The sequence below is a fragment of the Cynoglossus semilaevis genome, chromosome 14 (assembly GCF_000523025.1).
Source record: "Cynoglossus semilaevis isolate Cse_v1.0 chromosome 14, Cse_v1.0, whole genome shotgun sequence".
NCBI lineage: Eukaryota > Metazoa > Chordata > Actinopteri > Pleuronectiformes > Cynoglossidae > Cynoglossus > Cynoglossus semilaevis.
In genome coordinates, this window is record NC_024320.1 from 10,252,369 (window position 1) to 10,275,379 (window position 23,011).

At 39.4% G+C, this 23,011-nt stretch overlaps 2 protein-coding genes and 1 non-coding gene across 7 annotated transcripts in view; 2 read left to right on the forward strand and 1 right to left on the reverse strand.

Moving 5' to 3' along the window:
• Positions 1–1,704, forward strand: part of stat1a (signal transducer and activator of transcription 1a) — a 10,068-nt gene extending 8,364 nt beyond the window's left edge. For both annotated transcript variants that reach the window (XM_017038893.2, XM_008324951.3), the window contains exon 24: positions 780–1,704. In XM_017038893.2, the coding sequence (XP_016894382.1) occupies positions 780–809 (30 nt within the window). In that variant the 3' untranslated portion in view covers positions 810–1,704. The remainder of the gene's footprint in view (positions 1–779) is intronic.
• Positions 1,705–3,268: 1,564 nt separating this feature from the next.
• shroom2b (shroom family member 2b) lies at positions 3,269–22,934 on the forward strand. 4 transcript variants are annotated; one of them, XM_025062539.1, is made up of 10 exons: positions 3,269–3,458; positions 5,351–5,499; positions 13,226–13,348; positions 13,883–16,205; positions 16,357–16,409; positions 17,368–17,964; positions 19,177–19,677; positions 19,854–20,031; positions 20,281–20,553; positions 20,630–22,934. In XM_025062539.1, the coding sequence occupies exons 1-10, from the start codon at positions 3,291–3,293 to the stop codon at positions 20,900–20,902; spliced, it is 4,638 nt and encodes a 1,545-aa protein (XP_024918307.1). In that variant the 5' UTR covers positions 3,269–3,290; the 3' UTR covers positions 20,903–22,934. The 4 variants fall into 4 exon arrangements, with proteins under 4 accessions (XP_024918307.1, XP_024918308.1, XP_024918309.1 ...); XM_025062540.1 differs by lacking the exons at positions 3,269–3,458; positions 5,351–5,499 and adding an exon at positions 6,186–6,706; XM_025062541.1 differs by lacking the exons at positions 3,269–3,458; positions 5,351–5,499 and adding an exon at positions 8,395–9,787.
• trnak-cuu (transfer RNA lysine (anticodon CUU)) lies at positions 4,762–4,834 on the reverse strand. The gene has a single exon. It is a non-coding gene; the product is annotated as a tRNA-Lys (tRNA).
• Positions 22,935–23,011: the final 77 nt, after the last annotated feature.

Here is a 23,011-nt window from a genome sequence, read left to right on the forward strand (position 1 = left end):
GTATGCTGTTTCTTTCAGTGCAAATGCCATGTTTTTCATATTTCCACTGCACTTAATTAACAGTTCTAATCAGGCGTACATGAAGTAACAGTTGTAGTTGGATTAGCACTGCTCAAACATCCGTACTACTGTAAAGGTACCTATAGCGTAGGTGCTGCAGTAGCATGTCAACATCTGAAAAGACCAAATTTGAGTGTAGTAGCCTAAATAGTCGCATTAGCACAGCCATCAGCAGATAGGTGAGCAACAAGTTACCACGAGTGACCAAAGTGACCAACGAAGCAGATGTAGACAAAGTAGCAGGAGACGCGGAATCAACAAAAAGCATTGAATGAATTGAAGATATAGCATTAGCAGAGTGAGCTGAAACAGCAATACAAGCTGAAGAACCAGACCAACAGTTTCACTAATAAAACTCCCATTTCTACATTTTTAACAACCTCTTAACATTACTCCTAAACCTTTGTAGTGAGAGTTGATCTCATGTTGGTAATTACTAAAAAGGCTGTTTTAGTTGCATCTGTACAAAGACAATTTTTTTTTCACCTTTGCACAGTGTCTCTTATAAAGTGATAAATGTGTTTTTTAGGATGAATTATTCATCACTTTTTTTTTATTTACATTTCAACTCTCTGTCTCACTCTCTCATTTTCAAGTCTCTGTGTAAGTCTAGTGCATGTATGAGGCTGCATGCCTTCAGAGCCTCAGATTTTTAATAAACATCACACTCAGCCAACACAAAATGTCCAACCTGTTTTCTCTCTGTTTTTCTCTTCCAGATGAATGCAGACTTTCCCAGTGATAACTGAGAAGCGTGTCTTCTAATCATTGTAAGACTACTCGTTTTAGTTTCTACATTGCAGGAATCCCATCATCACTGAGTCCTATCATAATCATCAGGACCAAAGTTGTGGTTAAGCTCATGGATGGGGCTTTTGTTCTTAGTGTTTGGAATCTGTGTTCGTTAAGTACAGAAACGGTGTGTGCAACTGTGTTTTCTTAGTTTTGGTTGCATGGAACCCAGAATGGGTATTGTCCCAACACTCCTCCAATCACAAGTCTGTTCCTTTAAACATTGGGCTACATGTTGATATTGGGAGCTGCACAAAAGTATTTTTTTGACATTCAATAAGTGCTAAGCACATTGGCTAAACCCTGGAGCTACGGAATCTGATGCGATGGAAAACAGCTTTATTTTCTTTGTGTTTTTTTTTTTTTTTAACATCCAAATTTAATTCTGTCCAGCTATTTTTATCATTTCACTTGTTTCTGTGTAGCTGATGTGTTACAGAGTAGCTCTAAACATCCAAGGTGAGGATGAAAAATTCAACCTAAGTGTGAGCATGAACTGGTTTGAAGATTTCTAATCTTTTTGTTTTAAACTGCACAAAATTAAAAAAGAGTACTACTAATTTGAATAAATTCCTAAGAAAATTCCCACCACAGTCACCTGAAGTTAATGTAAGTTATCCTTAAACACTGTCACTTTATTTTGTTTTATTTTTTCTCTTGATGTGATAAATGTGATTTCACTTCCTAAAAAATAACTACAGTGACACAGTGAAAATTACAAATGTGATTCTGCTTCTTTTTATTTAAACTCTGTTGCAGTTGTTAATAGATAAAGAAAACGCAATGGTTCTTTGTTTCAGTTGAACCAAGACATGTTATAACAGCTATTAAAGGCCTTATATGGATGTAGCAGTTGCATTTTCCATGTTGTCTTTTCTTTCTTAACAGAGTCAAGGTCACATTTGTTCCATCAAGAAAAGGAGATCTGCATCTTACCTTACCTATCACATGGCTAAACGTGAACAACATCTAACTTGCTCTTAGACTTTTTAGCTGTTGTTGTTTGAAATACAATGGGAGGTAAAACGTTTTTAGGTCCAATTGACAAAAACAATTTTTTTTTGTTTTGTTTTTTGCTTTATCTATAATTGTCGCTCCGACTCCGATTTTTTTGTTTACTGTTATAAAACCTGCTTAAATACCACATAACTCAACACTTGACAAAAGACGATATTAGACAAAGCTGATACTGCTTGACACTGTCCCCACATGATGTACTTTGATTTGATATAATATCTATATTTGTTTAAACTTTGTGTCTTAAATTTGTATATAATTATACTAATTTATTTATTTTGCTGCAAACTCCAGCAAACAAATGTTTATTTTTCCAATGCTCATTTTTACATTCAGGTTTGGGCCTGTATTTTTTCGTTACCTCTTTATATTAGTCACTTAAATGTCTGGTCCAACTAAATATATGACTGAATATCTCTGACCATACAGCTCATGTCTGTAAGAACTGCTCCTTTATGGAGTTATTCAAGGGTGAATTCAGCCTGGTGATGCCACAAGTCGCCACTAGGGAGCTAAAGTTAGCGTCTATGACGAAGACAATGCGGCGACGTTTCTCGGATTAAAGTCCCACCGGACAGAAAAGAGGAAAGCGCACTAAAATCCCCAGAGGGCCCACCTTTGTCTCTGTCTGGAATCTGTTGTTGTTGTTGAGCGGAGGAGAGAAAAGAATTGGATTCTCAGGTGAGTTTATCGACTGTAAATGTTTCTACAAACTGTCATTAGTTTAATGAGGAAGCGTGTCAATTTTAAATTGGCATCGTGTCAGTGTTAACGTTCGTCTTTTCCATTAATTAATTAAATAAATGTTCATTATTATGAATTTAAATAAAACGTGGACTATCGCAGGGTATATTTTAACATGAATGTTCTTATAATAATTTACTGGTCTGGGAAATAACTCATAGACGTACATACGTCTCACATCTTTTTTGTTTTGTTTAAGCAATTAATAAACACTGACTTCTAGGCTTTTTTTCCCCTTTTTTTATCCGTTGGCTGTGTTTTTGAATTTACAACCTTTTTTTTCTTTTTGCTTATTTCCAGCTTTTACGCCCAGATAGTTTGTCACATTCTTCCACTATGAACAACCGCATCACAATAAAGGTCTTGGTCATTGTCTGTAGATCACAGAAGGTAATTTTGCATAAATAAAGGTGAACGTTGTGGGTGAAAATATCTTCGCATTTCACTGGTAAAATGCTACCAATAGGTGGCACTAATGTAGATCAAGGACTGCAGATTTCTGGTTACAGCACAAGGAAGAAAAAGTGTGTGTAAGTGTCTCCCTATGGCTCTGTGGTGTGTTGCTTCAAATTGCTTTGAAGGAAAGTCTTTCCTTAGTTCTTTAGCCTGATGCAGTATAAAAAAATGGAAATGACGCTGTGATGCTGTATTTCAGAAATGGTGTAAGACAATTGAGGATGAAGTGGTGGAAGGAGGTGGGCAAGTGGAGAGGCCCAAGTCAGCAGTGGAGGGAGGAGGAAGAGGAGGATGAGAAGCTGGTGGAGGTGCATCTCCGAGGCAAAGCTCCTTGGGGCTTCACCCTCAGAGGAGGCACTGAGCACCGGGAGCCCCTGGTCATCACCAAGGTTACCATTTTTACAATGCTTCACCAATTTATTTATGCTATTCCTAAACCTAAAAACCTAATACCTACCAATAAAAGTCCGTTCATAGACAGCTGACAAAGCTTTTGCTGAAGGACAGAGCAAATTCTAGCTTAATGTCGCCTACCTAAAAAAAGTTAATGTCAGCCAATGTCCACAACTGTCCAGCACATTATCTGGTTCACACACAGCAGCATAGAGCAGAGCTTTCCTCGTAACTGAGGCAAAATATAATCACCTATACATTTATACTTACAGCATAAAAGTTTTTGTTACGTATGAATTTGACCGACCAGCTCAAACAGCAAACGCTATGATTTATTTAAAACTTTTTAAGTTTCCCAACAATGAAAGTTTAAGGTAAGGTCCATGGATTATGTAAAAATCAGCCAAAAGACACATACAGTAGTTTAGATTTTAACAAAGTGATTTAATAAGACTTAGCTGTCTGTCCAGGCACATTACTCCCAGAAAAGTTGATCTAAATAACCACTTTTCTTTTTGACACACTCTGCTCATCCTAGTGAGGACCAGTATTTAATTTAGATGAGTAGTTAAGTTATATTCTGTTTTAAACTGTGTATAAGCTTAGAATATTTCTACCAAAGGAGGATAAACATTGAAGAACAACTCCAGGCAGCTGGTGTGAAGTGCATCTAAACTTGTTATGATGATACCTGAGACTGTCTCAGGTAACAGTCAGTGTAGGGTTTAATTTTTAATTAGAACACTCAGGTTTCTGCACACCAAAGTCAGGATGAGGAGTATGGGAGAGAATGCCAGAAATCAATCTAGAAAGTTGTAATAAAAAAAAGTACTGACTACTCAAGAATGGGTCAGAATGTCTTGGAATAGTGGGAAGTTGACACCCATCCCAAAAGGTTGCAGATAAATCAGATTCAAAATGCATAAAAACATCCTGTCACACTAAGAAGTACTAAATTGGTTTAAAATCTAAAAAGTACAGACTGGTGAACACAACCAATCCAAACTATCTCTTGTATCCTAGAGTTAGATCAAGAATGTCTTAATGTACTTGTACATCGAAACGGGCAAAAATGTCGTACTGAAGTAATTTAACTAGAATGGGTCAAAAATGTGATTTACTTGTTGCACAGTGCATGGACGCACATGTTTAATCCATCGCCTAGTGAGTGGGGGCCCTGGAAAGCAGTGTGTGGGGACAGTGCCATGCTCAGTGGTTCTTTGGGGTATACAACCCAGTGCACAAAACTGCTTCTTAACCACAAGAACCACCACTGCTCAATTAAATAACTAAAGTGATCGCCCAACGTGGGGCTCGAACCCACGACCCTGAGATTAAGAGTCTCATGCTCTACCGACTGAGCTAGCCGGGCTGCTGGGGGCTGTGTTATTACTGTATATTCAGACATGAATCAAAGACATTATCACAGTCACGTGGGACGCTGGTCCAAAGAGGGGTTTCTTACAACTCTCCCACACACATTTATCAACCACTTCATATAGGGGATCCTTGGTCTACGCAGTCCCGACCTACGGCGTTTCATGTTTCCTGTCCAAAATGTCCTAGTGTAGTTGGGCATCAAAAATGGGTCAAAAGGTTGTGGCATAGTAGAGGCTGAAAAAGGTTTTATCTTGTGAGCTGCATGAAAACAGTTGGGAATATGACAAAATGTTCAAAACACATCATAGTTGTCTGACCTCCAAAATGATTCAATACAGTCTGAGTATGAAATACAAATGAAAATAAATCAGAAACATTGCAACATTGTGAGACCTAATTTGATAGTAGTTTAAATTTTTGTTGAACACACATACACACACACACTACGTACAGTTTGTGTGGGGGGAAATGTATTTGTAACTTCCATTTGACCTGTTGGTGTGTTCAGGTGGAAGAGGGCAGTGCAGCTGCAGCCGTCCGTCTCCAGGTCGGAGATGTGTTGGTGAGTGTGAACAGTGTTCATCTCAGCGGGTCTCGACAGGAAGCCATCAGCCTGGTGAAGAGCGCTCACAAGACCTTAACTCTGGTGGTCCGAAGGTAACACTACACGCCTCACTTTCTGCTGTCTACAACCTAATGATAATAAAGGTAATTAGTAGAAATGTTTTGACAATAATAAAAATATAATATAAATATCATTTATCTGCTTTTTTTAAGAATTTTGTTGGAAAACTACCTTTTAGCCATGATTTATTATTTGTCATGTTTTTTGTTGTTTTGTTTTTTTGGCAGTGATTTGAATTATCTTTTGACCCTGTTCTGATTGGTGTTCTCACTTCACAAACTCTTCCTAAAACATTTTGCAGTACATTTGGCTCCACCCTGTGGTTATTGTGTTTAAGCAATTATGTTTTAATCTTTTTGCTTTCTTTAGATTTTCTTTTTTTTTTTTTAAACTGACTTTGAATCGAAAAATGCACACTTCTTCTAATATTCTGTATTTAATTTTTTAAAGCTATTTTGTGAAAAGTGAGAACAATTACTTGCTTCAGCTTTTTTTTTTAAAGAAAATTGTGACTTGAAGATAGAACAATAATGTAACATAAAGAATTCTTAAAACTAGACAGAATCCTTCTATTGTGATGAGTTTCCTTCTAAGATGTAACCCAGATTTGATGGAAATGAATTCTTAGTTTTTTAATTCTCAAATTGTTAACATTAGCAACATACTGTATGTAGGATGTATTTTCATTTTATTAATGTTAACTGATTTCAGTGTTCTGATAGAAATAATGTGTCCCCAAATGTTTACAAGGAAAATGCAACAGAGACTTAGGGCCTGAATCCAATTACTAGTTGCAAAGCCAAGCCAGAAGACTGGATTTGGCTTTGTGGAGTGGGTCGAGTTACTATGGTGGCAGGGTGGGCTCACGGTGAGATGTTGAAGAGTTGGCCTCTGCCTGAGAAAACACTGAGTCTGAACCAGCTCACAGAGTGAGCAGCAGGTCTGCGTTACATGGGAACATTTTAAAAAAGCTTTTCAAGGACTGTTACTCCTCCTTGAAACAGTTACACAGCTCAGTTGTCTTCCCCCCACATTGCAGCAGCAGTGGTACGACCCGTGTTGCCTAGGTGAGTTGACACTACTTAGTGGGTTAGGCCATATCAGCAGCACCCATTGTTTTCAGGGGCTTAGGCAACTTCAACAAGCACAGAGTGAGCGCTCCTGTCCGTGTTTTCCTCACCTCTCTGTGGACATGTTTGGCATGGGAGGATAAAGGAAAGATTTATTTTTCTACTTCAGGTACTATTTTCCTTCTTTTTTACTTCTGTCTTCAGTGTCAGTCTTGCTTTCATTTTATCTACGATTTAATCAGACTCGAACACATCAGGGAAGCACTGTGTAACTGTGAAGATAACAGGTTGGAGACAGTGATTGATTTAGAACAGCTACAAAGCTAACAGTACTTTCTACAAGTGGATTTCTACTGTTTCCTCACAGGGGGTCATTTGTTGGACTTGGGAAAGTGTTGAATGTTTTAGGGCAGTTAAACTGGATTCTGTGTGAATGACTCAGTTAGGAGCAGAGGAAGGCACAGTATTTACACTTCGTAGTATGTATGTCTGGGCCTTTTGTTGTGCATCATTTTGTGAGCCACTGGAGCTAAGATTTAAAAAAAAGAAATTTGAAGTATAGGGCAGCGCTGATGTAGCTCAACACAGCCATACATTCCCAATGCCCAATTAAAGAAATAGTGAAGTGGATTACATTTGTTTAATTATAATGTTTACATTTTTACAAAATTCTTGCACAATGCTACACAATTCTAAGCTATTTTTAGCTTCATATTTTTTGGATGAACATTTATATTTTTGTATAAATGTTGACCATGATTTTTGACTATGTATGACTGAGGCAGTGTTTACCAAAGAAACACGGTTGGGCTATGATATTTATTTAGGATGCCAACAACCCTTTTTGTTGTACTTTTGACCAAAAATGTATACAAATTATAGACAACACAGCTATTTATACCAGGAGTGTCTGGTACTGAGGTGTTAGCTACCATTTGACTGACCAGGTTAAGATGGTTGACCTTTAGTGCTTGAAAAAATATATTTATCTGTTGTATATAAACTGAATCAACAATATATGTTGACTTGCCTAGTTGCACAGCCTGGAGCATGTTGATAACAAACTGTCAAAATCGTTTCCTTCCATACTGGAGTCCTGGTGAAACAGTGTTGCAGTTTGGGAAGTGAGTGTAAATGTAGCAGACTGTTAAGGTGTATTTCCAAATAGCACAAGTTCCTGCTGTCTTTCCAACCCTGACCTGAGGTATTGAGGACAGATGCTGCCACCCTCAATGTAAATCTTGTGAAACATTCCATGGCAGGGATAGGCTTAAAAAAGTACTCTTATCATCAATCATCACCCCAGAATTGTTTGTAACCTTTAAAACAATGGGTTTAAAAACTGAAACTGTTCCAGAGACGCTGAAACTATTTGCTAATTGCAAAAAAAATATTTTGGAATTGCATTGAAGGAAAAAAAATACGTATATATGGTTATTTGTTTATGGTGGAAATCCAATTCCCTAAAAAAACAATGGTTCTCATGAAGAAACTAACAACTGAGTTAAAATTTGGTCACACAGAATCTAGGCTGAGCTTAAAATCTCTTTAATACAGGACTGGATGAGCAGTCTCATATTGAACTGGTTCAGCTACAGGTGAATCAGTGTCTGTGAACAGTCCAACACAGACTTCACCTTTCACTCTATAATTAAGGCTGCCATTTTAACTGTCACTTTTATCTGTGTCTCTTGGACATTTTTTGTGTCTTTTTCTTCATTGTGTTTTTCAGTAAGGCACACCGTGATGACCCGGGCGCTTTCTATTATGCGGTTGTGGTCAGAGCTCCGTCAGCATTTGTTTCTTCTGCTGCTGTTGTCTGACTTTTCGGGCTTCAGTCAATGCCAACAAGCTGGTGAATCAGCAGGATGTGTCATCAGGGAGCAGTGTGTCTGATAGGAGCCGAGAATAGGTCTTTTATTAAACTGCAGTGGGCAAATGGTCTGTTTGCGTTCTGATGCAAATACCATGAGTCAGGGATGAAGTATTTAAAGAATGTCTGGTTATGCACAAAGTTAGGAGGACTATCAGTTTGGACAAGGACGTCTGCATTTGAAGTGAATGCACCAGGATTAGAACTAATCAAAGGTGAAATTCATGTAGTTGGCTTGTCCTTTTAAAAGTGTGTGTTTTTTATTTTATGTCATCAGTAATATAGTGGCAAGTTAGATGAATATTAGCTGACCAAAAATTGCTAATAGTAAGACAAGAACTATAAAGCGCTATCAAACATTAACATTTAAACAACACAGTTTAAAATTAAAATAATAAATGTAGCTGAAAAATAATTGAAAGTAAGCATAGAATTTCATAAACTAATTTTTGATCAAAAGTTTAATGTAAATTTGTAACCTTTTAGCTAGAAATGTTTTTGAGGGATAAGGCCAAACTTTAACCAGAGAATATCGTAAATAGTAGTAGAGTGACCAAAATATAGCATAAGTTATAAAACCTAATCAGAAAAATTTGAGATTGCTGCTGATGCGGTCCAATGTTAGTCCAAAATGAATCCTGAAGTTCTTCCAGGAGACCCCACCCACATTAATGCACAGATCCAGAAAACGTCAAAAGTTAGCAAAAAGTACTCCTTGGTCGGAACCCTTCTCTGAGCCAGACACTGAAGTACCAGAGCTCAGAGGTAGCCAACAGACTTTTAAGATTTCTAACTGCTTACTCTTTGAATTTCCTTCTCACTTCTATATTTAACTTTGAAAAGTGTTTGTTATTCATCCACTTTTTTAATTGTTTGAAAGTGCACATTTTTTCTCTATACGTCACTTTAACTCTAAGTTAAACTGTTACATTGAACATTTCTGTTCCACGTTCCCACGACCACAGGTCTTTTGTTTGCCCACCTTGTGACAAACTGAGCCGTGTTGACATTGACAGTCCAAACATTAGATTACAGCAAGGACACGGGACCAGTAACTCCTCCCCCCGGCTCCTTAATCCCACCCTTAAATAATCCCTGAGGAAATCTCCTCTGCAGCACACGGTGCAGTGTGTGTATGTTCATATTGGGGGACCCGATGCAGGAGGTGGAGCAGTTTTCAGTCATGGAGTTGCCAGATTCCTCAGCACTTGTTTCTGACACAGAGAGCGTTGGAGTCAAAGTGCATCGCCTTCTCTGTCTTAATGTGTTTTTAACCTGGGTCTGAAGAGACAAGGAGTCCAGTTGGTTTTCTTTTTTGTTTTTTTTACTCAACCAGAAGCTTGATCACAAAGCTAGGAGAGGAGATTGAGAAGTTTGGTGAGTTGCCAAGTTTATTTTACTGCTCTTATATTTCAAGTAAAGTCTCGCTGCAATTCTCCTACTACATTATTTGTTTAAAGAATTACAAAGTTAAACTGGCCCTCAGTCTAGTCAAAAAGAAGACAGATGGTTTATTGAGGCAGAGACAAGTGTGTCTCCACTCCTGTACTTCAACCACATATGTGCACAGCCTTATTTCTTATTGCTCTTCTGATAAACACCTGTTGGTGATGGATGTTGTTACAGCCAACTGGGTCAGCTGTGTTATAGTTACATGTTTTTTTTTTTTCAATGAGCCGTGCCCTGAGTTTAGCTCCTATTTCCTTGGATCGCACGCTGGCGTCTCCTCCCCTCTGGAATATCTGTGACAGACCAGCTGTATCCCCTGACAATAGGCCCTCAGCGCTTTACAAAAGGGGCACATTTGCATTTGTATTATGTGGCAGCTTGTTTGGAGGCAACACGGACTCTCACTTTGTGTGTCAGGTTGAAACAGGGGGAGGGAAGCTCTGGGACGTTGGTGATTAACGCTCATGTCCACATTTACCACAGACACACTTTGCCTTTTTTCTAGAACAGAAATGACACTAAAACTCAGTTTTATTTTATCCCTTGAATTAATTTCTTGTCCTCGACCTAATTGATAATCTCGATGTAATTCTGGGTTTGTGAAACTATTCCACTGCTCGGTTGGGTAGTATAACTATCTATTCAAACATGCCAGAGCAAACTTTAGACTATTCCTCACTGTGTTATCTCCTGAGTGCTTCTTTAGCTAAAGTTTATCCGTGTTTTGTGCTCAGAACCGAAGAAGCGTCCTGTATGAGGGGTTGAAATCTCTGCCTATTTCTAAACTGCTACAGATGAAATGACCTGGAGGACTGAGAAGCTACATAGATATGTTTTCCTATAAATTGTTTTATCTTTTATCTATTTGTGCAGTGTGTATGTTTCTTCACAGGTTAACAAATATTATCTTTTAGACACTCATGGTCAGCTTTTAGTCATTCCTAGCCTTGTATTACTCCTCTTTGTTGCTATCTCTTTGTAATTAATTAGCTGTAATTGTGTAATTTCAGGCTATAGCTACAAACATCTTCATATTGCATTTGCTAACTTCTTTTGAATCCCTACATTTTTGCACGTTTTGCTGGGTTGGCTATATTTTTCCTACATGCTAGCTATTTATATGCTGACATTTGCTGTTCTTTTAGCCACATGGATTCATTTTTGTTGTAACTTGTAGTTTTCTTTCTACAGTTTAGATGGCTATGCAGCTGATTGGCTCGAATGATGCTAATCTGTTTATTGAATTTACCATTTCGTTAAAATGAACATATGCATTGTCCTTATTGAGAATACTTTATTTATATTGTTGTCTATTACTGAACAGAAGTTAAGTGCTACTTCAATTACATTTGAGTAACAGCTAGTGGCTAACCTTTACTTTTTTTGTGCTAGTAAAAGAGTAAATGCTTAACAAAGACAAAATAGTCCTATGGAAATCTGCATTAACTGCAGTCTTGGGTTTCACATGAGAAGTTGTTGGGTACTAATACTTGAAATACTTTATTAAATCTGGGGCCACTGGAACAAAAAGTCTGGAATTTGTTGGTTCAGGCTTTTACTGGAGGATTTGTTTTCATTGAAAATGATCGACTGTGGTATAATAGCACATATTTGGCTGTAAATCTACCAAAAACTTGACTTGAATTACCAGAAAAGTGAACTTACTCTGTATATTTAATTGGACATTGACAAACATAGGTCGTTTCTATTTGTAGATGACCAACAAAGATGTCCAACTCAAACTGAGGCTACAGAGGGGAGAGAAAATAACTCCCTGCATTCCAGCACTCACAGCAGCTGAAAGAATGCAGCATTTCCATCATGGCATGTCAGGGTTAAACTCCCATTCAGGGCAACTGGAGTCTCATTTGGCTGAGAGATTTCACTGCAGCCTGCCATTTGAACTTGGAAACTCTGGAAAAACACTCTTGTGTTTTAGCAGTAGAGTACAGAAACCTCATACATTTGTTGTAAATGTGGTCATTGTGGCAACAGAAGAGACCCCCCCCCCCCCAATTCTCTGGATCCACTTTTTTTCACCTATGTTTTAAGCTAAGCAGCTAATCCTTGTACAGGCCATATGGCTTAGACAGATCTGTCTCCTCCTCCTGAGGTAAAGGTTCTTCACTGTTAAAGAAGGCCTCTTGGACAAAATATGAGCGTCATGGATCTGCTGTAATTAAAAGAGATTACCCCAGCTTTCATGTGCTTTTGAGGGTTTCGTAGTTTTTCATTTATCCACATGGTGCTCCATCTCTTGTATTTTTTTATAAGCTAAAAGAAAGAAATAATGATTACAAGGTAAACAATGCTTAGAAGTCTAGCTTTTCTCTCCCTACAGTATTTGCAAACACTGTATATAGTGTGGATGGCAGACCACAGTTATCAAAAACATTTGGAAGTTAAGCTACTTGTTTGCTGTAAAACCTGGTCCTTTAACTGGATCATTTTAAAAAGGTCGTTTCAAGGAATTGAATATGAAACTTCATAAATTAATCGACTTCATTCCAAGATTTGCTCTTAAAGTGTGATTTGTAGCTGTCTTGTAATGGTTGATTAGTGTCCCACTTGCTTTTCCTTTTCTGGTTCTTATCTGACACCCATCAGGCCTAAAATGGTTGATGTTGTGTCGCCATACACAATGCCGTCGGAAACCGAAGTTCACGTGGCGAGAAACTTTCTCACCAAGATTTTGCGAAGCTCCATGAGGTATTATTAGCCGTCTGTTTCCTCTTGTGTTTTCTGGTAGTTGAAGACAACCTAAGAATCATCTGTGGTCATAATTTTTTCCCTTCATTCTGTCATTTTCCTCTGTATCATTCAGTATTTTTTAAACCTAGGGTAGTACTAGTTTTTGGTAATTATCGCTAGTTTGTCATTGTCCGGCCTTGTGAAATTACATCCACCTCATGCTATCTCATGGTTTCATCCCATTTACCTTTTAACTCATTAAGTGGTGTTGTTGTGAAATAAAAGTGAACCATTAAATATGCAATTATTTTCAAATTCAACATGCTCACCAGGAAGAACCGCTTCAAAAGGTATCGTATGCTTAGATTGACTAGTTGTTATGGTAATGGTGATGAAAAAACAAAAGAGAAATCATGACTTTAATACAAGAAAACTTAGGACTTGCAGATAAAGAGTTAAATATTCGACAATGTAAATGAATAACTGCAGTGGTTGTGTAGTTAAGAAAGTTCATAAACTTTAAAAGTCAAGTAAATAAGTAAAAAAAAACTCAAAACAAGGAAAGTGGTCTAAAGATCTTCCTTGTGAGCACTTGGAAAAAAAAAGTTCACCAATTATTTTAATGTCAAGTATTTTGTACAAGTAAAATTGTGTTATTTGCTCTGTGCTTTGTAGAAAGAATGATACTGCCTCGCGGCCCCATTCCTGGCACTCCTCCAAGCTGACAGAAGAGGAGTTTGAGCCCGCTGGGAGGGAAACCCCCCTGGCACCAGTCTGGCAGCCAAAACATGAAGCAAGGTGAGTCCTTTTTCCGCATTAAACCAAGTTGCATTGAGACATGAAATAGTCAAAGTAACCATCAGGGTAAAAGTTCAGTTTCAGGAATTAAAATCAGGTTTAATCCTCTGCTCCTCAGACCATGTAATATAATGACTGTATAAATCCACCACAGGGTGTAAAGCTCATTTCCAGCAGCCATCTTTGCAAAGTAGACATAATGTTTTACTCCTAACAAATTATGGAAACCCACCACACACTGAAACAGTGGTTGGTGGTAGGTTCGCAAAGATTCCAAATTTGGTCTGTATGATGAGTGTTGCAGACATGCAGAGAGAAGAGTTGGTGATGAAATGTTCAAAACCTACATTTGCACAAGCTCTTAATCCTCTTTATCATTCAGGTAGTAACACCACACTAAGGTAACAATTAACTTTTACTGGATAAACAATGAATGCCTCTGTGCCAGCTAAATGTGCTATCAGTCATTGTATAATATCATAACTTAACATTGTTATATTTAAACATTAAAGTTTTGCTCTCCTTACCAAACAGACCCAAAGACTTGTCTCCAGAAGTGGAACAAAACCTTCAACATCAACTAACCACACAGCCGACCTCCGTAAACAACATGGAGAAACTTGACCATCCGTCTCATCCTTACAAACAAATCCGTCTTTCGCCCACCAAATACATGAGTGGTGCTGAGACACTCGGTGGACCAGGGGCCAAATCAGAACAAGGTTTTATCAACAGCTCTAATCCTCCTGTTCATGACCAGAGTTTGTTAGCTAGGAAGGGTACCAGCACGGAAAACATTTTCTTCAAGGGTCTTCAGGGTGATGGACCTCCACAGACTGGGCGCCCTAAGTACCTCCAACCAACACTTGGTAATGGAGGTTGGGAAGGGTCACAGGCAGAGGAGGTGCCTGCCTCTCGTGTTTCCATTGCAGGGAGAACCAGCATTGGCCCAGTGTGGCAGGTACCAGACAAAAAGAACCAGTCTTCTCCACCCCCACTTCCTCCACTGCGCAGTGACAGCTTTGCTGCCACAAAGGTGTTCCCTTACACTGAAGGGCCCAATGGACCAACAAAGACCCAGGGCAGATCATCAGAAAAAAATGCTGAAAATATCAACCAGAACAGCCTCAAATCTCAGAAGGAGAAACCCTCAGAGGTCAGGCACAGCTTCACTCCACTCCCCACTAAAGAGTTTCTCCATCCCAACACAGCAGCGGATCACAACCACAACCAGCTGCACCCCAACAAACTCTTTTCTTTGTCTAGTACCGATGTCAGACATACTCCTTATACCCATGAACCTGCCCACCAGAGGCAGTACAGCGATGAAAGCCCCTTCTATCTGCAGACCAGGTCAGCTCATGCCACCAGGGCTCAAAGTGTGGGAAGCTACTATCGTAGTCTCCAGGATCTACCCACAAATCTTTTAAGCCGCATGCAGATCAGGAACTCCACAGTGTCTGCAGTAAGTTTAGCTGCAAATCCAACAAATCTTGACAGGAGGGGTCACAGTAGGCTCATTGGTCCAACGAGCCAGAACTCAGGTCAGACGACAGAGCTCCAAGCAAGACAGGGCAAAAATGACAGTTGGAGGGCTGAAACAGGTAAAACCCTGTGGGCAAACAACAGTGAACCAAGCTACTCAAGTTCATTGATGGGGAACATTGCAACAAAATACTCTCTACCTCAGTCCCAGATGCCTTACAGTGAAACAAAGGAGGGCAATTGTCAATCCCTGTTTGGAAATGGTCTTTATTACGAACACCAAACCTCAGGACTTTCAAATCATAGCCGCAGCCCAGACGATGCTTCCAGTAGAGTTGAAGGACAAAGTAGTGACAAGGACAGACGTTTTGCAACTCAGATAAGTAATGATCATAAAGTCAGTCTTCATACACAGCTAGATCCATGGGTTCCTCAAGAAGACTACAGAATCTCCCCCCAGAAAACCCCTCTACTTCACTCTCTGGCGCAGGAAAGTAGAAGTTTGACTGAAAGGCAACAGGCGATGATGACCTCCAGTGTCACTTCCACCCAAGATAGTGGTGACATGTCCAGCAATGTTGGAAAAATGAATCGGCGTAGCGACCGTTACGCCACGACTCTACGCAAAGAAATCCAGCAGAAACGAGCTCAACTGCAAAAGAGTCGCAGCGCTGCAACGTTGACTTGTAATGTGGAAGAGGAGGAGGAAGGAGAGGAGTGGAGATCCACTGGGACGTCTGCATCTACCAGTGCTCCCTTCTCTAACACCTACAAAGACCACCTGAAAGAAGCACAAGCCAGGGTTCTTCAGGCCACTTCCTTTCAGAGACGGGATCTTGGACCAGAGGCACCGGCAGTGAAAACCTCAAGTGGACGCATCAGAGGACGTAAACGCTTCACTTTGGCAAAAGGAACACACTCGTTCTCAGAGCCTGACAAAATTGACAAGGTAGGAGTAGAAAAAGACCCCATCACAGGTTCTTTTGGAGAACAGCCAGAGTTCTTAGAAGTTAAACCAGCCTTTTCCAAACCCACACTAAAGACAAGTCAGGCCACAAATTCAAACCTCGACTTGAGTGAGCTTAGCAAACACAAGGAGAGGGATTCTTCTGTGAAACCTGATGAAACCAACCCATCAACTGACCCAACAAATAACCCGACCCTGGATCATAACCAAACTGTGGAGCAGCAGAGGCTTGGGACTTTTGCAGAGTACCAGGCCACTTGGAACAAACAGAAGAAGTCACCAGAGGCAAGAATTCAAGGGAGGTACCACTCTGCTGAGAACATCCTGGACGCAGACCCCGAGGAAAAAGCCGTTTGCATTCACGAGAAATCTAGATCTTCTCCTTCTGCTGACTTCTACACACAGGTGCATTTTAGTAAAGAAAGCCATGCTTTAATGTGTTGCCATGTGGTGCTACAATATAATTACTGACTTTATACAGTGTTGTACTGAGGTCTTGTTAGAATATTGCAAGCAATTATTTCTCATTAAATAGAAGTCCTTTTTCTTTCTTCAGAATCTTTCCTTAACATGGACTGAGAGTGAAGCACAGAGCAGCAACACAACCAGGTGAGATTTTTAATATGACTCTAAAGCACATAAAACAACTATTTCATCACATTTGTCCTTCAAAAAACATTTTTGTGTAAAGTTGTGAATACCAAGCCAAATAAATGACCTTGGTAATAACCTTACTTTTGGCAAACACTTCACAAAAACATATGTATATGTCTGTATTTGCACAAATTACATAAACGATAATTGAAAAATAAATCTTTGCTGTTGTATATTGAAACATAGTACAAACCTTTGTTGAAACAGTGATAATGTGCTACAAAATTAAAAATGTGTAATTATTTTAATTACAATTATTTATGATTTAATTTAATTATAAATTAAATTGCTATTTCAAGGTATGTTAAAGTGAATCAAAAAGTAAAATTTCTAAACATAGCTACAGTTTCTCTGAGAAGTGTTTTGAGAATATTTTGAGAATATTTTGCAAGAAAGCTTAACATGTTATAAAATTCCAAATGATGATTTAATGATAGTAGAGAAAAAAGCTTCATATAAAAAATTTACAAACTGTCAAAACATAACAACATGTGATCCAAAAATCTATAATGAAATATAGGGTGGAAAAAGCTTACAGTTCATTCTTGCCATATTTCTTTGCTATTTATCAGGAGTGTTTTTTTAAGTCAACTACCAAAAAATAACTTTTAGTTCAAAAGAATGTTTAGTCTAACTGTTCTGATTTTTCTGATTTTCAGCAGCTACATAAAAATTAGAGAATGACAAAGTTTTTATTATTCTATTAGCTGTTACCTTTATCCTCAAACCATATAATAGGAAAAAGCTGTGTGTACAGGAAGATCAGGGTGCTTTATTTTCCAGTTATTTATAAAAGTCTTATTTCTTATGTGTGTTTTATTTCTGTTGTACTAACATCAGTGAGTGTTTATGATGTGTGAAGGTCTTGTTTATTGGTGAAAAATTGAAGTTTTCTTTATTTTGACCTTTATAGAGCAAAGTCAGAGAACATTGTAGGATTTAAACCTGACCACATCCCACAGTCTAACCCATCAGACCCCAGAAACAAGGACCTAGTACCAGGCTCCTCTGACCACGGGCCTAAACTAAGTACTGCTGATCCCTCCCAAACCACACCATCCTCCGGTCCTGGAAGCCTCAGCCCTAGCCTGGGCTCTCAGCTTCTCCAGACCAAGGGCCTCCTGCCACCACCCAGATCCCATTTAGGCCCAGAAACCACATCCTCCTCCCAGGAATTCCCCACTGGCGCCCAAGTGGACCAAGCAGAGCTCCTACCTCTGTCCGACTCCTGCACTGACACCCAGCGTTCCTCTGCTAGCCCCGCCCCAGCCAACTCCCCTCGTCTCAGTAGGACGTCTGCCCAAGATGTGAGTGGAAGAGATGTGGAAACAGAGCAGGAGAGGCAGCAACAGCCACTGCTACCACCACCACCACCACCACCTCAACTATCCTCCTCCTCCTGCATGATACCCACAGCAGATGGTACGCGGTCTCCTTCGCCACAGTTTGCACCCCTCAGACTGACTGACAAGCCACCAGCCGTGTCCGTGCAGGATGACTCACCACTCAGGTAAGAAGCTTAACCCCCGTGCTGCAGGTCCCATTGCCCCTCGTTCGTCAAAAGCTGTTCCTCTAGAAAAGACTTGACTACAGCTCTGTGTAAACAAGTTCAGGAAGAAACTGAGAAAGAACTTCAAATTCTTAACTTCTCAAATGCTTAAGATAACATAATGATTTTAACTATGCTAATTATTTTTCTAGTTAATTTTACAGTACAATCTTACAGTATTACATTTATAATTATTTTGTGTGGCCTTTTTGCCTAGTTCCTAGTTCTGCTGTGTGTTAATGCTAAACTGTTGCTATTTATTGTCTATCCTTTATTTTTTAGCTATTTCTGTTTTGAAGTTTTATCACTATTTAGTCTATTTAATTTAGTCATTTCATGCTCTCTTATCTATGCTATTTTTCATCATTTAGCTTTTCAAGACACAAAAAAGTAAGGAAATGGCAGAAATGTGATCTATACATTAAATTATAATAATACAAGATACATGTGCTAAAATGGAGTGCATTCATCAGCAGCAGGTATTTTTTACATGATCTGATGTTCCAGGTACAACATTTAATTACCACCTGCCTGTCTTATTAAAAATGTACTTTGTTTTGAGCAGTGAAACATTGTCACTGCATTTGATTCACAAAACAGCTGCAAGTGCCTGAAATGCTGATGAGCGTAAGACATGTTGTTGATTTCCACCAGAGATGAATCAAGCTGGAGGCTGTAATTTTCTTCCAGCCACACGAGTGCCATGACCTTTAGTTTCCACTGCAGTCCCTTCTGAATGGTCCCTCCTTTAATTAGCCTCAGACAACTGCAGCTCTGATGTTTGTCAAAAAAAGAAACCTTTTTTCTACCTTTTTATCTTGATTTATTGTCCTTACCCAAGATGATTATTTCTTATTTCTATAGTTCTTTTTTGCCATATACAGGTTGAAACACAAGCTAGACATAGCATCAAAAGCCAGGTGTAATTATACACAATTTGCCTCCTAATATGTATCTGTTTGACTTTGATTTTTAGTTCTTTGAACGTCTCCACTGAGGGATGAAAAAAAGGGGCTTCTTATTATCATTTTTGGCTATTAACATAGTTACAGTTCATCCAAAGGGCATGCACAATGTCCCTTTAATTAGATTAAGAAACAGCAATGTAATTGTTTTTTCTGTCATTTTTTTATTTTATTAAATCATTTCTTTGTCTGTTTATTTTTAATTCAGTTCAGAGAATGGTCCAAACGCTGTAGAAGTGATGGATTTGAACAGTCCAGGGAGGAAAGTCCCCGTGAAGATTATCCACACTGACAGCACCTTCGACCGGGTGGGACAAGCCTACCTTTTTCAGAGCAACGAGACCTGCAGCACCTTCAAACCTCTGCCACTAAACCCCAGCGTGGGTGCCTCAGAACACCAGGTGTCGTCTTCATTCAGCGCTTACACACGACCGGTGATTCAGGACCCAGGTTCAGCATCAACCAGAGCTCAGGACCCAAAGACTGCTCAGCACACAGAGGATGCCAAGAGAGAGGAGCTGGCCCGGGACATCATGGGTAAAGACAAGTCACTGGTGGACATTCTTGACCAGAGTGGCAGGAAGACCACCATGGATCTCATGGAGGGGCTGTACCCCTCAGAAGATCACATCCTGGAGGGAACCCACCAAAGGAGGAGAGCCTCTACTAGCGGCAGGCTTCCTGTCTCCTCTCCCAGGAGCATGGAAAGGTTGGAAGGAGGACGTTTGTAGAAATATTACTGTTATAAAACCTTTTGACCTGCTTTTAGCCTGCCCTCTAGTGGTCAAGAGTTTTACTGCAGTTCCATTTGAAGGCCAATATCATGAGTTGAATTCAAATGAGAATAGAAAGAAAACAACATGCATTTGCTTTTCTTTTGCTTAGGAGGGAGGATGAAGAGGAGTTGACAGCATCTGCAGCGTCCTCCTTGGTGCCCAGCTCCTCCTACTACAACACCTCAGCTCCCAAAGCTGAGCTCTTGATCAAGATGAAGGACATGCAGGGGCAGCTGGAGGAGCAGGACTCTGAGGACGAGCTGGACGTTGACCTGGCCAGTAAAAAGGTAGAAATACAACCAGTAAACCAGTATCAAACCTTCATTCATCAGGAACACAAATAGATTTCTTCTGTATGGATCTTCCTGTAGGATTGTATTGATAAGCTTACATGTTTTTTTTAATTGTTTTTAATTTATTCAAATGCATCAGATATTTGCAAAGTTTTTATAAAGTAAAGACTCAGAAACATGTTATCGAGTTGTGTTAAATGCTGACTGGAGCTCTACTACAGTTCTGGTTCTCATCCTTTCCAGCAAGAGCTGATCTCCAGCCTGGCCAAGAAGCTGGATGTGCTGCGGGAGGCACGGCAGAGCCTGCAGGAGGACATGGAGGATAATGAGACTCTGGGCCGGGAGGTAGAGGCCACTGTGCAGCGACTATGTCAGCCCAAACAGTTGGAAAAGTTCCGCATGTTTGTGGGGGACTTGGACAAAGTGGTGAGTCTGCTGCTGTCACTGTCAGGGCGGCTGGCCCGCGTGGAAAATGCCCTCAACAGCCTGGAGGAGGACGCTTCGCCAGAGGAGAAGGTAACTGCTCCGTGAAACACTAGTAACATCAATGTCCTTTATCTCATGAAAATGACTAAAATCCGACCTTCTTCAGCGAACTCTGACGGAGAAACGCAAGCTCCTGATGCGGCAGCACGAAGACGCCAAGGAGCTGAAGGAGAACCTGGACCGCAGAGAAAGCCTGGTATCTGGGATCATGGAGGTCCACCTGGACGATGGGAGCTTGGATGACTACCGTCACTTTGTCAAGATGAAGTCAGCCCTTATTATTGAGCAACGAAAACTGGAGGACAAAATCAAGCTGGGTGAAGAACAGCTGAAGTGCCTGTTGGACAGTCTGCCGCTGGAGCAAAGATCTCTGTTCTGACACAAAACCTACGGTTCTGCTATGAATGAAGTCCAGCTCAGCAGTAGGTGCAACCTGTAGCATTTATCACTTCTACATTTCAGGATTTTTGTTGTTTGTTTTTTTTTCCATATAATGTTGTTATCACTCGGAAAGAACACAATTGGAATAGTTTGCATGAATCTACTATTGTAATTTTTTTTTAATATGCTGACATTACAAGAACAAAGAAAACCAGGGCTGTCACTTTTGACCCAAAGTGCAAAAAATGAGTTTAATTTATTTTTGTTTGAGAACATGTCTCACTCTCTGACAGTGTCTGCAGTACATTAAAGCTAAATTCAACTTAAAATCTCTGCGCTACTTTAAGTAGTTCAGGCAGACAGTTATGCCATTTACGGTAGTTGTTTTGCAGTTAGTAAGCAAGCTGACAACTTGTGGTGACCCTGGGCTGACATCGCATCTTCTGAAAATGTGTTTATTTCAGGGTCAGGAGCTTTACAGAACCTAAAGTATCCCTTTTTTACATGGCAGTAGTGATCACCAACCACGTATGCCTTTGTGCCTGTACACGCTGCTAACTTACTGGGAATTGTTGAGTAAATGTGCGACTGGATATATGTGTCGTTTTGCTGTAAAATGAACAGTCTGACAAATACAAGTGAAGGTGGTTTAAAGGTTAATGAGTCTGACAAAACCTCAAATAAGTCATTTTCTCTGGAAGTGTTTTGTAACTACTAATGCCTTTGTGCCTGTACAAAAGGAAAGAACAGCTCACTGCTTTGGCAGAAACACATCTTGTTTTACAGTTGTTAAACAAACCGGTCAGTCCACTGCATTTCATGCATAGTGTTATTGCAGCTATCAATGCCTCTGTGCCTGAGTATGTTCATTTACTTTGGAACACTGCTTTGGCAAAAGAAAAAACTGCAGTGGTCTTAGTCCACTGATACCCAGGAGCATTAACACAAGCTGCAAAATGAGAGTCTTATAAAAGGGATTTTTATGTGATTTATTCAAACTTTTAAGGGTTAAAAGTGGCAGCCCTTTGTGACACAGGTATTTGCTGTTTTTTTTTTTTTTTTTTTTTTTGGTTTTTTTTTTATCCTTTTAAAGGCTGATGTAAGGACGACACAGAGAATGTTTGCCTCTGTATATTTGGTGAAAAACGACAACGGCAGATGTGGGATCCTATGCTCCAAACTCTGTCAACTCCAAATGTTTAAACTGAAAAACACCTTTTTTAAAATATTTTTATTTATTTGACACCAGTTACGCTCTGATAAAGAACGTATCCAACTGTCTTTTCAAAGATAATTTAATAGTTGAATAGACACTCACCAAATTCAAAAAATCGGTGCAGATCTTTATCCTACAGTGTTTAGTTTTTTTTTTTTGCTTTACTTAATTATTTGTGATTGTTAGTTGTATTTAACACAGTATGCTGTTGTATTAATTTGTGATTATTGCTGGATGTAAAATTTTTCACTTTTTTTTAGTAATTTATTGTAGCCTTGTTGAAATTGTGTCCGACAGAAGGTAGAAAGTTTTCCCAGAGTAATTGGATTTCAGCCGTGACAAAAGGTTTCTTTAAAATCTTCATACACCAGCTTTAGTTTACAACCTGAAGGTGTTATAATCTTATCACATTTTCTTCTTGAACTCTATTTTTCGCTCTTGAATAAGTAGACGTTTATGATTTAGTTCTGCTCTTACGGAGGCCGTCTGGCCTGTTTAGCTGAGACTTCATTACGATTATTGTCTTTTTTCTATTTCAATAACTGAGGTGCAGCTGGTGTTTTTTAATATTATTGCTATTGTTATGAAGGTAAAATCTTACAGTTAGCACTTTACTCTCTGGTTTGGTCTCCTTAGGAGACGCTACATTTATAATGTATATTTAAATGAATGACGTGCCTACTATACCTTCTTACTGACGACTGACGGCTGGGCTGATGAGGTCGTGACCCCCAGTACACACTGTGTATAGTCCTCACTCTGTATGAAGTGTGCTCCTTCACCAGCTACAAAAAAAATAAAGATGAAAATGAGATATTACTTGTTTGTTTCTTATAACAACTTAAGTAAAACATAAAATAAAAATGGACAGCAGTTAGCACAAGCATGTTA

Bases quoted from the DNA above. Each gene is read 5' to 3' on its own strand.
- shroom2b (XM_025062539.1), top strand. From the start codon at position 3,291: ATGAAGTGGTGGAAGGAGGTGGGCAAGTGGAGAGGCCCAAGTCAGCAG. The intron at 16,206-16,356 runs GTGCATTTTAGT...TTCTTTCTTCAG, and splicing joins CTGCTGACTTCTACACACAG to AATCTTTCCTTAACATGGAC. The intron at 20,554-20,629 runs GTAACTGCTCCG...GACCTTCTTCAG, and splicing joins ACGCTTCGCCAGAGGAGAAG to CGAACTCTGACGGAGAAACG.